The 15,490-nt window shown below is 35.1% G+C and overlaps 1 protein-coding gene across 1 annotated transcript in view; it reads left to right on the top strand.

Annotated features, from left to right (window-relative positions):
• Positions 1-14,490, top strand: part of UQCR-C2 (Ubiquinol-cytochrome c reductase core protein 2) — a 153,180-nt gene extending 138,690 nt beyond the window's left edge. The window contains exons 13-14 of the mRNA XM_090415644.1: positions 3,742-3,895; positions 14,299-14,490. Coding sequence (XP_090271770.1) covers positions 3,742-3,895; positions 14,299-14,385 — 241 coding nt within the window. The 3' untranslated portion in view covers positions 14,386-14,490. The remainder of the gene's footprint in view (positions 1-3,741; positions 3,896-14,298) is intronic.
• The last annotated feature ends 1,000 nt before the right edge of the window (positions 14,491-15,490 follow it).

The following is a 15,490-nucleotide window of genomic DNA, read 5'->3' as shown; positions in this document are numbered from 1 at the left end:
CCACCATACTTCAGCATTTCTGGTCGAATATCATCTACTCCTGCTGCCTTTCCACATTTCAAGCCTTTGATGGCTTTTTCTACTTCAATGGATATGTATTCCTGACTGCATGCCTGGTCAGTATTTTTTATCACTGTGCTGTCATCACTGCTTGTTTCATTTAGCAGTTTTTCAAAGTAATTACTCCATACTTCAAGGATATCTTTTTCTCCTGTTTTCATTTCACCTTTATCATCTCTAATTCCTTTTACAGCACTCTTTCCTCCATTCCTAAGCTTCTTCAACAACCTCCAGAATATTTTGCCACCTTCTTGATATTTATTTTCTATAAACTTGCCAAAGTCCTCCCATGACTTTTGTTTAGCTAGTTTTACACACTGTTTAGCTTTCTTACATTTGTCTCTGTATTCTGTAAGAGTAAAAGCTGACTTATTTGCCAGGAACTTTTGATATGCTTTCTTCTTTTCCTTCACTGCCTCTTTAACTTCCTGTGTCCACCAAGGAGTTCTGATTTTTTTATCTTTGCACACAACCTCACCACATGCCTCTCTGGCAGAATCAATCAATGTTTCCTTCAGAGTTTGCCACTGAATCTCCAAGGTTTGATTCCTGTTCTCAAACTCTTTCATTTTCTTTTCAATAATATTTCTGTATTTTAGTCTACAGTTTACATCTGAGAGCTGCTCAACTTTTATTCGCTTTAAAACTTTCTTACATGTTATTCTTTTCAATATGAAATTCAATTTTATCCTGCTCAAGACTAAATAGTGATCACTTCCAATTTCAAATCCTCTGTACACTCTGGTGTCCTGCACCAGGGAGAAAACATCACTATCAACAATAACATAGTCAATGAGACTTTTCTTATTCCTAGCCTCTTCTCTCCATGTGAATTTGTGCACATTTTTATGTTGGAACATGGTGTTAGTAATAACCAGTCCATGTCCTGAGCAGAAATCCAACAGATATTTGCCATTATTATTAGCTTTGCTCTTTTCTCCAAATTTTCCCAAAATATTTTTGTATGTCTCACAATCATTTCCTACTCTACTATTTAGATCCCCAACAAGAACCAACTTTTCCTTTTTCATTGTGTCAGTTGCTTTTTCTAAAGCCTCAAAAAATTCCTCCACTTCTACCTTAGTAGAGCCTTCTGTGGGACCATAGGCACAAATAAGTCTCATTGTCCAGTTCCCCATTCTCATATTTGCCCACATTACTCTACTTGAGACTGACTGCCATTCAAGAAGATTAGCCTCGTATTTTGTGTTGAATACTATGGCTACTCCTTCTTTTCCTTGATTGTTATTGCCTGAATATAACATTTTGTATTTATTGCTCAGAAAGATCTCACCAGTTTTGGTCTTTTTTGTTTCAGTCACCCCTATTATGTCGATCTGGTACTTATCTAATTCCTCAGCTAGCTCCATTTCTTTGCCATTCAGGCGTCTTACGTTGATAGTACCGATCTTCAACTCTGGTGATGTTGAGTTGGGGTTTGTTTTCAGATTTGTTCCAGTAGCTGACTTTTCGCTGTTCGCCCTGGTTCCCTGGCGAAAACAACGGGGGCCTTGTTTAACCGGGCGACGCCCCAGCCGGCATGAAATTTTGTCATGTTGTACCATCATTTTTTATTTTGGTTTAACCAATAAGAATACAATTTGGTCGGCTAAATCCCAAATTGTCAGCCCATCCTCGTTCGTTCAGTATCAAAGTAGATACCCAACAGGGTGCACCACGAGAAGGTGAGGATTGGACATTAGGTCAGATTTTTTAAGATTCATAATTTTTATTATGTTTCAGAGTCAAATTCCTTCCTTTATAAAACTTATTGCTGTGTATTTTTTTCTTTCTTTTCGTTTTCATTCCTCTTGAATATAATTTCTTGAGTTATGTGACTTGAGTTATTACTGTGTGTACATGGTGTGTGTACACTTTTTTGCAGAGTGAAAAAATGTTGGAAGGAATGAAAGGAGAAACAGGTTCAGTGTATATAACAGGCTAAAGTAGAAAGCAGAGAAATGAAAATGCTAGTTAGTTAGGTAGAGCAGTACCCATGGAAGTACTTGTAGAAGAGATGTCATAAAGCTGAAATGAACTCTCTGTGAGACAGTAGTTGAAGTGAATCAGTGAGAGAAGAATTTTTAAGGAAGTCCTTGGTGAATTGTCCCAAACACGAGAACAGTATTCTAAGGTTAGGGAAGGTTTGGGATTTGTACAATTAGTGTGTGGATGGAAGAAAAGTAGTAGCTTGAGCGGAAAAGAATACCAAATTGTTTAGAGCCTGAGGAGGCAATTAATGTGATTCTTTGTATCTGGAAAGACTAGAAGTAAATGGCAGTTTGTAAAGGGAGATCTGATCCTGTCTGAAGATTTGTGTATATCAGAGTATGGGAAAGTGAATTGAGATCCTTCTTGTGAGAAAAAAAAGAACAACTATGTTTTGCTAACATTAAAAGTAACTAGATTATTGTCGCCCATTAAAAAAGAGCATCACAGTCTGAGCTTAAAGCTGCTGGTCATAGAAGTTCTTTTGAAGCTTGAGATGTTTGGATACTACAGGATTTGTCAAATGAGTGGGAAAAATAACCATACTATTTTCAGCTAAACAATAGATTGGGTTATTGGTCAATGAAAGAAGGTCATTTTATATATAGGAGAAAGAGGATTGCCGAGTATGGAAAGTAAACCAAAGGATAGAAATTTACTGAGCAGTATTCCATGTCGAACTCAATCAACTGTTCTGATACATGGCATGTTGAGAGCTGCTGTACAAAACCTTAGATTAGTTTGGCTCATAAATGCTGTCTGTTTGCTATCTTCATGAGTCTTTTTAGTGAGTTAAAATTTCAACTGAGAAAGTTACTGGCCATCTGCAGTAACCTTCCCAATCACCAAACTAGTTTAGTGATTGGGCTGCCATCTCGAGATCTTCAAACTTGCCTTAAAGTGGTAGGAGGGAAATGTAAAGAGAAGACATAGAGATAGATTAGAGAGAGAGAGAAATAGAATGATCCATAGCCCTTGATTACTCTAATAGCATTAGAGTCACGAATGACAAGAGTTGACTGAGGAATGCCATATAGGAAAGGTTAAAGAGCAATTTTCATTTTATGGAGGGTGGGGAGAGGATGAAAGGGTATCCATATTTATTTGAAACTTTCAGTTTCTAATAAATATGTTATACAAATTGCAGTTATCAAGAACTGTTGAAGTTTTCTTAATTTTGCTTGCACTGATATTAATAATATCTGCTTGGTCTGTATATTTAGATTCATGTTAAATCCACTGTTTAATGCAAGTCCATCAGACATATTTGAAATTTTCTCTTTGTGTGTATTACTTATGAATCATAACAGCCATGAATTGTATCACTTGTATATCATGCCAATATTTGTGCAGCTTACTTTTGATTCATGTTGTGTGTGTGTATGTGTGTGTGTTGTGTGCTGGTGGGGTTAATAAAAGAAATCGTTGCTTGAAGAAATATGAAACAAGTGTTACAGATTACTGCTAGAATGGGAAGTGTGTATGTCATCATCATCATATTTGTAAGTCTCATAATTAATGAAAGGGGAAGCACTTTTCTAGCTGTTTCTCATTCTTTATCGATATTGTCTTTAGTGTCTTATATAAAGACCAAAAATTTAGCAGTAAATCATTTTACTTCTAAAATTTCATCAGAAGGACATAAATAATGAGAAAAATTTAAAATTGGCACAACTGTTTCTTTCATTACAGGCACAAACTAAAAGCTGTTTTAAATATGGCCCAAGAAAGTCAAAGTGATTTGTTAGTAGATATGGGATTGCAGGCTCTTGTTTCAGGACAGCTGACTAGTTCTACAGAATATGAGAAAAACATTGATAAAATTACTGCACAAGATATTGAAAATGTATGTAGTTCACTCTTTTAAAAATTACATTTAATTATTCAACAATTTTTATTCATTTATTTTTTAAACCAGTACCCTTAGTTTTTTCTTTTGATCTTTTAAAGCTACATTATTACATTTAGAATTAATTATATTACTACTATAAATATTTTTTTCTTTCTGTGATTTCTATATTTTTCTCACATTTTTATGTTTGTTTGTTGCATCTAAAGTTATGGATACAAAAACCATTGGTATTAAACGGGTGCTGTCACTGATACTCTCCATTGAAGAGTAATTTATTATAATAAGCCTAGTTACTGTTTTAATAAATATTATGAATCAACAACTTCATCTTCTGGCAAAATTTTATCCTCATCCTAACCAAAGAACCAGAAATGCTTAAATACTGTTCTTTCCTTTACATGGAAGTGTTTCTAAGGAAATATATTCAAATTACATGATCATCTAAAATTGTCAGCTGTTTTTCTTTGCAGATTTTAAATATAACTTCATAAGTAAAAACCAGCTTTCCACTTGGAGAGTGGTAAAACATGATTATAATTTTTTCATAAAGACTTCTACTTGTCAATACTAATAATAATAAATCTAACTACTACCAGAATTGGTTAGGCTAAAAAATGTTTAGTTGCACATATGTTGTTAAGACCATTATGGCAGACATGAAATGTTACTGGGAGGATACAGCTTTAAACAGAACTTAGAAACTGAATTGCCATTTTGCCTTCTAGCAGTGTACTGATACATTGAAGCTAATTCTTAATCCACTCGTTTCAGATGAAATATTAGTATTATTAAGAGAGACTTCCAGGGAGTCAGGAACTTATCGAGGGAGGCAATACTATTTGCACCAGTTATCATGTCTATTCTGGAATTCATTCACGCTACTTGCACACACAACATCCAATTGCAATCCATTCCAATTATGCACCACATTATGAGGGAAAAATCAAGCCCTCACCCCATTCTTGACAGCATTCATTCTCAACTTCCAAAGATTCCCTCTGGTCCTTTCCCCACCCTCCATAAAATGAAACATCCCATCAGCTGAAATCCTGTATGACCCTTTCAGAAGTTTGTAAGTCTCAATCATATCACTCACTCTTTCTCCTGTTTGCTAGTGTCTGCAGCCTGCAAATTCTCATTCTGTCCCCATCATTGGTATTCCACAATCTTGATATCATTTTTGATGCTCTCCTTTGCACTCCACTGTATCAGAATCACCATGAAACCAGGAGACCAGACTTGCATGCAATAGTCCAAGCGAGGTCTTATCAAGGCCTTGTAAAGAGGCAAAATGACTTCCTTATCTTTACATGTGAAAGTTTGTTTTAGCATTGCAGTTATCCTCTGAGTTGTATTTATAATTTTTGCTATATGACCCTTGAACTTCAACTTCCTGTCTACTAAAACTCCAAGATCCCTAGCCTGATCAGTTTCTTTTAGCATAAGCCCACCAATATAATATGACACTCGATAGCTAATTACACCAAAGCGCCATGACCTTACATTTATTAACATTGAACTGACAGCCATTTTCACAAGCCTACAATTCCAACCTATTAATATCATTCTGCAAGTGCTCCATCAGCATCACTCCCGATCACCCTACCTATCTTTGCATCATCTGCAAATAGCTGTATGTCACATGTCATATATTTCCTAATGTTATTACTGTACAGATTGAATAACAATGAATCAAGCTTTGATCCTAGAAGCACACCACTGGTTACCTTGAATCTTGCAGTGCCCCCCCCCCCCCCCCAAATATGACTTTTTTGATATGTCAGTCAGCCATCATCTTATTATTACAGGCTACTCCAAGGAGACCTTCGACTCATCAAGGGAGGCCCTAAACATCATGTCAAGAGCTATCCAACATTTGTACAGTATTTATCATATTTTGTTATCAACTCATTCACAGTCATAGCACTGACAACAGACTCTGACAAACTATTCCACTCATTCACTACTCTCCAAGCAAAATACCTAGTTCTAACACCCTTGCTAATTACACTCTTACTCAGTTTCCATGGGTGGCCTCTAGTTCTTGCACCACCAAACCTGTTCTGAAAAATTTCCTCTGAATTAATTTGGTAAAAACCCCTCAGTAATTTGTATGTCTCAATCATATCACCCCTTTCCCACCTATCAACCAGTTTCTATAACCCACAAATCTTCAACCTGTTCTTGTAAGGTTCATTCCATAGACCTGTTACCATCTTGGTCACTTGCCTCTGGATCCTCTCCATCTCCTCCTCCTCGCCAAGAAACCCTGGTATCCAGATCTGTGCACATTAGTCAAGGTAGGGTCTTATCAAGGCTCGATAAAGAGGAACAATAACCTGCTTGTCAAAGTGTTCTTCAGTAACCTAGTGATATGATGAGCTGCTTTTGCTATGTGTCCCCTAAACTTTAACTCCCTATCCACTAACACTCCCAAGCCTTTGTCAATTTCTTGGAGTGAAGTTTCACCAATATGGTATACAGTTGGTAATCTTTTCATCCCAAAATGCATAACCTTACACTTTGCCACATTAAACTGTCATCTGTTCTCCTTTGCCTAGTCTGCCCAATCTATCTAAATCATCCTGCAAAATTTTGACATCATCTGTATTAACTATTGCTCTACCCAACTTTGCATCGCCTGCAAACAACTGAACAGTTCCTCTCAGATCCTTTTCTATTTTTATCTTCTTCTTCATTTCAATCACACTATTATGTCAATCTACTACTTATCCAATTCTTGTACTGGTTCTGTTGATGCTTCTTATGTTATTGGTGCCAATCTTGAACTTTGCTGGTGTTGTATTGAAGTTTGTTTGAGTAGGTGACGTTTTACTGTTTATCTAAGCTCATCTGAAGAAAACTGTAAGGGGGGGGGGGTCTTTTTAACGGGGTGATTCCCCAGCCTGTATGAAATATACTCTTATGTTGTACAATTGTATTATTTTAGTTTAAGCCAATAAGGAAACAATTTGGTCTGCTAAATCCCAAATTACTAACCTATTCTTGTTCTTTCAGTAACCAGAGATATACAGGTATCCCCTGCTTAACGCGGTTTGCTTAACGTGGGATTTGATTAATGCGGCGAAATTAATTGCAGCAATCCCTTTTGATTAATGCGCCTTTAAATTTACCACACAAAAACATGCAAGCCTCATGGCGTGAGCATGATGATGTCATTCCTCCCATGCAGCCGTGCTCCCAGAGCCTGAGTGCCAGCCAGTTACTTTGCTGCTAGCATTAAGAGTGGGTGTATTACAAGCTCCAGTTGTTCTGCTCTACGTATTTACAAATTACGTTCTTTGTAAATTTTACAGCCCATTAATCATGTCAAAGAATAAGAGCAATCCCACAACTGAGTCATTAAGTGAAAAAAAGAATAGGAAAGTAATCACCTTATATACAAAACTTGATATAATTAAAAGATTTAAACGTGGTGAAAGTAAAAGTAAGATCGGAAGCGAATTTGGTTTTAATGAGTCTACAATATGGACTATTTTATCAAAGCTGATGAGTATTGTGACCAAGGTAAAGTTGTATCTACATCTGCAAGTATGTAATGCACACGTAACCAGAGTGCTATAATGGTTGAAATGGAAGATCTGTTGATTATTTGGCTGGAAGACTGCAATCAAAAGAGAATTCCAATTAGTGCCTATAATATCACGGCCAAAGCTCTAAGCCTGTTCTCAAGACTTAAAGAGACTAAATATAAAGAAGACGATTCAAAATTTGCAGCTAGCAAGGGCTGGTTTGAAAATTTTAAATCTAGGACTTTACTAAAGAATGTGAAAATAACAGGTGAAGCTGCAAGTGCTGATGAAGATGTTGCATCCACATTTCCTGCTGAGCTGCAGAAAATTATCGAAGAAAATGATTACGATTACTGCCAAATTTTCAATGTAGATGAAACTGCCCTCTATTGGAAAAAAAAAATGCCCTCTAGAACTTTTATATCAAAAAAAAGAAGGAGCACAGCCTGGCTATAAAGTATCAAAAGATTGCTTAACTGTTATGCTTGGAGGGAATGCTAATGGAGATTTTAAATTGAAGCCGCTGCTTGTCTATTGAACTCAGAACCCAAGGACTTTAAAAGGATGTAACAAGAACTCTTTACCTGTAATTTGGCAGGCAAATCAGAAGGCTTGGGTTACCCAAAGTCTATTCGAAGATTGGTTTAAGTCTTATTTTTTCCCGGCAGTTGAAGCTTATTGCAAGAAAAATAACTTAGTTTTCAAAGCTCTTTTGCTTTTAGATAATGCACCTGGTCATCCAAATTCTCTTAATGAACTGTGTGAGAAATGTGAAAGTTTTATTTTTCCCACCAAATACGACATCACTGCTACAACCTATGGACATGGGCGTTATTGCAACTTTCAAAGCCTATTTTCTTAAAAAGACATTCTCAAAGGCAATAGAAACAACAATGGGAGAAAATGCGATTATGCTCCAAGAATTTTGGAAAAATTTTAACATTAAACATGCAATTGAAAACATTCATGACTCATGGGAGCAAGTGTCTTCTAGCTGCATGAAAGCTGTTTAGAAAAAAATTTTGCCAGAATACGCTAATAACTAAGATTTGTTTTCAAAATCCTGTGAACATGGTTGAAGAAATCGTTGCAATTGGTGAAGACCTTGGTTTTGATGGTGTTGATGCAGAAGATGTTAAAGAATTATTGGATTCAAATTCAAAAGATTTCAGTGACAACGATCTTCTTGAAATTGAACAACAATGCACATATGAAGACAACGAACAAATGGAATGTGAAGATGAGGTTCCAAAGGAGATAACAGTCAGAGAACTGGATGGAATAGTTCGCAATTTAGAATCGCTTAAGCAGCAAGTAATGGATATGGATCCAGATATTAATCGAAGAATACTTGTTTGCTAAGGTCTGGAGAGTAATTTTGCTTGTTATCGTAGAATTTATGCCGATAAGGAAAAAAAAAAAAAAAAACTGTTCAAAGGACTCTTAATAACTTCTTTTGATAAAAAAAATTGCCGTAAATGTAGGTACAAGTATTTATTAAACATTTACTTTACATTCATTTTTTATCTTTCCTAAAAGAGTACCATATAAAACGAACTGTTAGCACAATAATCGATCATGGACGAATTGTACTTTTTACCATTGATTATTATATTTGATTAACGCGCTTTTGATATACGTGGTAACATCGAGGGATTAATTAACCACGTTAATCAAGGGATACCTGTATCTACAAACAGTGTATCATGAGAAAGTGAGAATTGAATATTAGGTCAGAAGTTTTGGTTGGTTCTATGCATTTCTTAAAAGGCTTCGTGGTCTCCTCTCAGTTATCCAGCTTTGAACAGCAGTGAACACTCACAGACCATGCCTTGCTTTGAAGACATTCAGGTTTGGAGCATTCACAATCTACTCTGACAATGCATTCCACTCATTCATCACCTGTAATGCAAAAAATCTACTTTTCATTTCCTTACTCACATAACCTCTTACCAACTTATATGTCTTACTGACATTACTTCTCCTATGTACTAAGTGCTGCAGGCTACATTCCTTTAATCTGTCCTCATTCCAGTGTCCTGAGTCAGACTTAGTTATTTGTCTCTGCACTTTTTCCAGTGTCTCATCTCCAATATAGCCAGGTGTGCATAGAAATCCAAATATGGTCATCATGATTAGTGAGGACACAGTGGAATTATCAGATCCTTATCCATACTTGTAAGGTTTCTTTGCATAATGTGAGGTAACTCTTATATGTCCTCCAAACTTCAGTTCCCCAGGTCAGTCTCTTGCCTTCTCCATCTCCTGAAGCTAAGTTCTTGCAATGTAGTAAATCTCATTCCATTTTCTCTGGCCAAAGCACATAACATTACACTTAGTAACTTTGAAGTGATACTCCCATTCTTCATTCCAAAACACCAACCTTCTTCCAATCCTCTTGCATCATCACATCAGTACTTCCTGAGATTGCTTTCCCTAATTTATCATCATCAGCAAACAACTGAGTATATCTTCACACACCCTGAATTATAGCACTGATATAAAAATTGAACATTGCTCCCTGAACAGAACCCTATGGTACCACACTTATTACCTTCCTTTTCCTCCCCCCCCCAATACACCGGCTTCAAATTTAAATATAGTTATGTTTTGAAAAGTTTTGCTCTCAGTACATTGTTGTATTCTTTTTCCAGACCTAATGAAAAAAAAAACCCTTAAGTCCACATCCTTGTTATGTTCCCATTATTTCTTAAGGTGTTCTTGAAATGAAAATCGGATGCTGATAATTCTTATTTGACACTCAAACAAGGCTTGTTTTTCTGCAGATTTCTCTCTCATAAATATTCCTAGCCTCTTCTCAAGTATACTTATATAAATCTTACTTTTAGCACTCAGTAAACAAATTCTTCTATATCTGTTGCATTCAATTTTTTTTTTTTTTTTTTTTTTTTTTTTTTTTTTTTTTATAGATGGGTACTCTGTGAGAGAGATCTTTTCCATTCTTCTGATGACCTTCTAACCAATTTTTTCTGCAAAACTTTCATACTTCTATATTTGAGCATTTCTGGTTGAATATCTACTCCATCTGCCTTTTCACATTTTAGGTTTCTGATGGCATTTTATACCTCAACAATTGATATGTACTCCTCACTACATTTAGTGGTAGGAAGTACAGGAGTACTTCCCATCACTGCTTATCTCATTTAATTAATCTTTCAATCTAGATATGCCTTTATCTTCAGTTTTTCTGTCACCTTTGTCATTTCTGATTACTTTTAAAATACTCTTTCTCAATTTTAAAGCTTTTTTTTAAAAACTTATCTGTCTTCTCAAACTTTTGTTTAGCTATTTTCATGCATAACTGAGTTATGTTATTCTTGCATTTCTATTAGGGCATCTGCTGACTTTGCCAGGAACTGCTAATGTGGTTTCTTCTTTTCCATGACTTCTTCTCTAACTTCTTGCATCTACCACAACATTCAGATTTTTCTATTTATGCAGACAACCACATTCCTCCCTGCCTGAATTCTTCAAGTTTTCTTCAGAATTTGCCACCAAGTCTCTAAGATTTGGTTCTTGTTTTCAAAATTAATCATTTTTTTTTTGTTTTCCTCCAGTAATATTTGTGTATGAGAATCTATGCTTCACTTTTGAAGGATGTTTGACTTTGGTTATTTTTAAAACTTCATGTATTTTTCGTTTCAATATGACATTCATTTTATTCTACTTAAAACTAAACGATGATAACTTGCCATTTGAAATTTATGGCAAGTTATATACTCTTGTATATAACTTGCATGTTTACTCTTGTGTTCTGTACCAGCATTGAAGATACTGCTATCAAGGATATGAGTCCAAAACCTTCTTTTTCCCTCTCTCTCTCTTCATGAATTTCTGCACATAGATGTGCACAAATTCAAATTGGGAATTTTCTGGACAAACCTCATATCTATATGAGGTTTGTCCAGAAAATTCCCAAAAACTTTTGAATTATCACACCAACAAATGCTACTAACTGCATGCTTCATATGCTGCAATTTAACAGCAAATGGGAAATATCCTTGTAAAAACTGAAACGTGATATTTTGCTTAGTTATTGCACCATGTCTGTTTGTCTTAACACATGTGAAACATGTTTGATGCATCCAGCAATTTTTTGTTATGTTTAAAATGAGTGATTTTCATGATCAGTGAATTCGTGTGAAGTTTTGCATCAAATTGGAAAAATCTTTCATGGGACATTTGAAATGTTAAAAACAGCATTTGGAAATAAGGCTTTAGGTTGAACTCAAATCTGTGAGTGGTGGAACGTTTCAAAGATGGATGAACTTCACTTGACAATGATCCCCATTCTGAACGACAGCCAACATTGAAAACTGGCAAAAATGTTGCAAAGGTTTGTGAGGTCATCGGTTCTAACTGCCATTCAACTGTTCATTAGGTAGCTGAAGTAAATATTTCAAAAACTTTGTCGTGAGATTCTTATGCAAAATTAGGCATGCATTGCATTGTAGGCAAATTTGTTCCTTGCCTTTTGACTGATGAGTCAATGTGAGCCAAGAGCTTTTCAGTCGAACTTACAATGATGAAAGCGTTTTAAAAAACATCATTACTGGGGATGAGACATGGGTTTATGGCTATGATGTCAAAAACAAAAGCTCAATCATCGTGGGGTCAAAACAACCCAAAAAAGTGAGACAAGTGTGGTCAAACGTCAAAGTGGTAATGACAGCTTTTTTTTTCTATTCTGAAGACATTTTTCACCATGAATTTCTTCCACAAGGCAAGACAGTGAACAAGGAGTATTATCTTGAAATAATGCCATGTCTTTGTGAGACTGTCAGAAAAAAAAAAAAAAAAAAAAAGCCTGATGCTGGATGCTTGAAAGCAATCAATGCTTCATCATGATAATGCACCTGCACACACATCATTACTAATCCATCAGTTTTTTGCAAAACGCGAAACAACAGTCATTCCACAGCCTACTTACTCGCCTGACCCTGCACCAGCAGACTTTTTTTTTTATTCCCGAAATTGACTTTGAAAGGCCTATGGTTTGAGTCGATTGACGATAAAGAAAAAATCAGTAGTGGAACTGTGCAGTATCCTGAAAGAAGTGTTTCAGAAATGTTTCAAAGGATAGAAGAAATGCTGGCAGTGTATACAAAGTGCAGGAGAGTACTTTGAAGGCAACAAGGCTTCAGGAAATATTAACAAAAAATAGACAGGAAAAATTTTATTTAATTAAAAAGTTCAGGAATTTCCCGGACAAACCTTATATGTTGAAGTATGGCTTTAGTGATGACTAGTCGATCGTCTGAACAGAAATCCAGCAGATGCTTACCATTATTATTGTTATCTTTCTCCATTTCTGAAACATTACTTTACACCCAAGACTGATTTTCCTATTCATAGCTAGCTAGGTTTTCCATTTTGTTTGTCAGTCAGTTGGTTTCTGTAATGAGACTCAAAATTCCTCCATTTTTTCTTTAGTAGAACCTACTGTGAGACAGTTTGCTCACATAATTACTTGAAATTCCTGCCGTATAGAAGTTCATGTTTTCATGTTCATATTTTTGTTTTATGTTGAATGCTGTTGTCTTTTCCTGATCACTTTTGTCCAAATAAAACATCATATCATATATTTATTATTTAGCAGCATCTCACCTCTTTTAGTGAGATCCTGCTAAATAATCTCAGAAATGCCAATTGACTTTCTTTCCCATTGCTACTTTCTTTGATGATGGTGCTTAACTTTGTTTCTGCTGATGCAAGTTTATTCCAGTAGTTTGACTGTTTTTCCAGATTCCTTGATGAAAGCAGTGTGTGTGTGTGGGGGGGGGGGGTAAATGAGCAATACCCCAACCAATATGACATTTCATCATGTTTGTTTTTGGTTTAACAGTTAAGTCCCAAATTGTCAGCCCATCCTGATTTGTTCTGTATCCAGTGGATATCTACTAATGGCTGCACTGCATGAAGGTGAAGATAGGAAATTAGGTCATAAATCCTATTCTGTTCTATGCATTCCTTAAAGGATATGTGAGATCTCTTCCCAGTTACCCATCTTTGATTCTTAAGTGACCTTTGTTACAGCTGTATCAGTCTTCATTTTATTTTGCACCTAAATTTTCTGATCCAATTTTTCAGTTAATCATTCCAGTTCAGATTTCATTTTTTCTAGCAGAAGAGAACTCTTCTACTAGAAGTATCTTAGTATTTCTCATATATATATATATATATATCCTTTTACTATAAATTAACATTATAAAATTTTTTTTTCAACTAGTGCCTTTTTTTTAATATTTATATTCTACTTCTATCTGATTCATTTTTCTTAACTATAAAATTTTGAAAATGTTATGTTGTATCCCCCCCCCCCTTTTTTTTTCTATTGTTCTACTGTTTTACATGTATCAACAATGCCCTTTGGTTGGAAAGACATGGGGATCAAATCCTGTTCTAGGATATGAAGAATCTTTATAAGGACCTTTTACTAAAGGTGAGTTAGCCAGTATCATGTGGAGATGGCAGGAGTTTTGCTCCCAGAATCTTGGATTTTTTTTTCATCCAACAAAAACAGACACAATTAGCAGACAATACACTGGCTTCATATCCTGAGTTGCTTCGGCCATAAATCCAAAACAACCAACTGTTTTACGTATTTTTTGCTCTTTACAATATCCCTCTGTGTGAAGTATCTTGAATATTCTCATATCATTTACAACAAATTGAGATCAAGTATGGGCAAGTCAGTGTCAATATCAATACTATCTGTAAGCTGGTTTATTTAATATATACAATATATATATATATATATATATATATTTATTTAGTTTGTGTGTGTGTGTGTGTGTGTGTGTGTATATATATATATATATATATTTTTTTTTTTTTTTTTAGGTTGCTTGTAAAATAATGAAGATGAAACCTAGTATGGCAGCAGTAGGTCAACTTTATAACATGCCTTATATTGAAGAGTTACTGTGAACGTTATAGTTATTCTGAAAAAGGTTTAATTTAATGTAGAATAATGAATGTTGTATCGATCAACATTGTTGTAATTTTCAGGAAAATAAAGTTTTCATAAAGTATTTTATTTTGCTAAAATATGCTTTTTAACAATTAAAAGTGGAATTTCATTATAAAAGACGACCCTCAATCACATCTGTTGTATGCCTTCTTCCAAGTTGAAATCATTTCCTGCATCTCTCAAACCTAATTAGAATGTGGTAGTGTGAATTCATGGCACTATTAGCTTGATGATAATTCTGAATAACTCAACTCTTTATTCATTCTTTGGAACAACTGTCATTATTGTTTCATAAAAATTCTGTGTACAGGAATTCAAATTAATATGTATGGAATTAGAATACTATCAGTTCAAAAGTCTTAATGTTTAATTTTAAAACAGCTATAACAGATCAGAACATGAATGGCCTCTGTTTGCTGTCTTGTGAGAAGAATGTAGCTTAAAGTTAATTCTTACCTGAGCCAACCAATAGGCTGTGGATTCACATCTCACTGTATCATGGATGTTTCACTCTTTAGATAGTAGATGATTTTCATTGGCTGATGTGAGATCACTCACCTGTTTATTGGAGACATGACAAATGTTCCTTATTTGGCCCCATAAGCATTTAACAAAACAAAGTTCATCTCTAAAGAAACAACTGTGGAAGATCAGCTGAATAGTGGGCAACAGCATCAAAAGAGGCACTGTATAAAGCATGAGTAAGTCAATGACACCATATCAATTGTGTGCTACAAATATTCAAACCAGTGTTCTTTGAAGGCAGTCTTGTATATTACAAGATGTCTTTTGCTTCTTAATTAAATTGTAAGTGAACATCTCAGACAAAATATCCTATAATTCATTTAAAAAAATTTGGCAGTATAACAACTCTCATCTATTAAATTCACTCTTTTTCTCCACTGACACCTTATTACATCAGGCAATAAAATATATCAAATGATGTATTTCTTTCTGATCATAGTTTCAGTGAGATCTTACAGGGAGACATCACAAAGCCCACAAATGATGCTACAGGGTTTCTTCTTCATCTTCAGCTGCTTCAGAGGAGAATATACCTGT

Source organism: Typopeltis vanoorti, chromosome 3 (assembly GCF_054136105.1).
Source record: "Typopeltis vanoorti isolate ZY-2024b chromosome 3, IOZ_Tvanoo_1.0, whole genome shotgun sequence".
Taxonomy (NCBI): domain Eukaryota; kingdom Metazoa; phylum Arthropoda; class Arachnida; order Uropygi; family Thelyphonidae; genus Typopeltis; species Typopeltis vanoorti.
The sequence above is the reverse complement of the archived record's forward strand: the minus strand, read 5'-3'. Positions and strand labels throughout refer to the sequence as shown.